The sequence below is a fragment of the Sinocyclocheilus rhinocerous genome, unplaced genomic scaffold (assembly GCF_001515625.1).
Source record: "Sinocyclocheilus rhinocerous isolate Xijiao unplaced genomic scaffold, SAMN03320098_v1.1 scaffold63, whole genome shotgun sequence".
Taxonomy (NCBI): Eukaryota; Metazoa; Chordata; class Actinopteri; order Cypriniformes; family Cyprinidae; genus Sinocyclocheilus; species Sinocyclocheilus rhinocerous.
Genome location: NW_015659563.1, coordinates 1,381,581 through 1,382,961, shown reverse-complemented (window position 1 = coordinate 1,382,961; position 1,381 = coordinate 1,381,581). Strand labels below are relative to the sequence as shown.

Below are 1,381 nucleotides of genomic sequence, written 5' to 3'. Positions count from 1 at the left end.
AAATCTCAAAACACATCGGAAAGGCATTTATATTGAATAAAAATGAAGGAAATAATCAAAAAGTTGAAAATAAAGTATCGGGTAGGGTTAGGGTAGGTGTAAGGAGGGCTTTATTGTCCCAATTAGGTGGCATCCATTTAATAATTTGAATTAAAATTCAATTTTACACTCAATACGTTATTACTGCATAATGTTTTATAATGTACTATAATACTGAGGTGCAGATAATTGCCACTATTTGCAATAAGTAGTATAAATAGCAGAAAATCCTGCTATTTTAACAGTGTAAATAGAATCTATCGCTATCTGCACTTAGTGTAAATAGCATCTATCGCTAAGAAAATATGCTATTTAGTGCAAATATATATCTATACTGTTTTTGGTTGTGCTTTTATACCTATTAATGTAGAACTGCTAAATAAACTTTATTTATTTATTTATTTATGTATTTAATAAAACATGTACTCTACATTTTTTTGTGTGTGTATTTCAGAGCCAAACTTCTGGAGAGTGAAGCAGTGAATGAAAACCTGAGGAGAAACCTCACGCGAGCGTCCAGCCGTCCTCCGTTTTACGGATCGTCTGGAAGTTTTTCTCCGGCGCTGCTGGGGCCCGACCCGAGCCGAGAGACCTCCGACATCATTGAGATCGCCAAGAAAGATCTGGAGAAACTGAAGAGGAAGGAGAAGAAGAAAAAGAAGAGGTAAAAAGAGGGTGAAAGTGATCGCAGTCTGAGGTGGTAATATTTTTTAATAATAATGAAACAATAGTACACATACTGAAAATATATGGAAAAAATGGATGATAAAGGATCACAAATACACAGATAAAGCAGCAATCGCACATCTAATGCAAAACATTTGCTCTTCAATTTGTTGAATCAGTGCTCAAAGCTTCCTGTCTTTGTGAAATTTTTTGTAAAAGTATCTTTTTTTTTTTTTTTCCCCACAACGTTTTTGTGTTGTTTTATGCAATGGAAGACTAAATCTAGTGAACTCTAGTAAACAAAAAACCCTCCAGAGATATCATATCAGCCATAATATATATATATTAAAGGGGTCATGAATTGAGAAATCAGCTCTTACTTGAGCTTTTGATATATAAGAGGTCAGCGTACTAAAAGAATATCCTGTAAGTTTCAGAACTGAAAACGTCCTTGTTTCTGAAATAAAATTATTGAGACAGACCAGGCCCAGCGAACGCCAGAAGAACATCAACGGCTAATTCTGTTGCCCCGCCCACTGATTCACGCATGACATAGTAGGGAAATAACATGAGTGGCGCTAAACCGGATCGAGCAACATGCCGTTAAAGATCGCAAAATATAGTGCAGTGCCTGGTTGTGGAAGAACACAGTCGCTGCATAACCTTCCTTCGGATT

The 1,381-nt window shown here is 36.0% G+C and overlaps 1 protein-coding gene across 1 annotated transcript in view; it reads left to right on the top strand.

The window, feature by feature from the left end:
- LOC107723952 (kinesin-like protein KIF21A) overlaps positions 1-1,381 on the top strand; it is a 69,443-nt gene that overhangs the window by 27,193 nt on the left and 40,869 nt on the right. Inside the window, exon 10 of the mRNA XM_016532683.1 lies at positions 494-703. Coding sequence (XP_016388169.1) covers positions 494-703 — 210 coding nt within the window. The remainder of the gene's footprint in view (positions 1-493; positions 704-1,381) is intronic.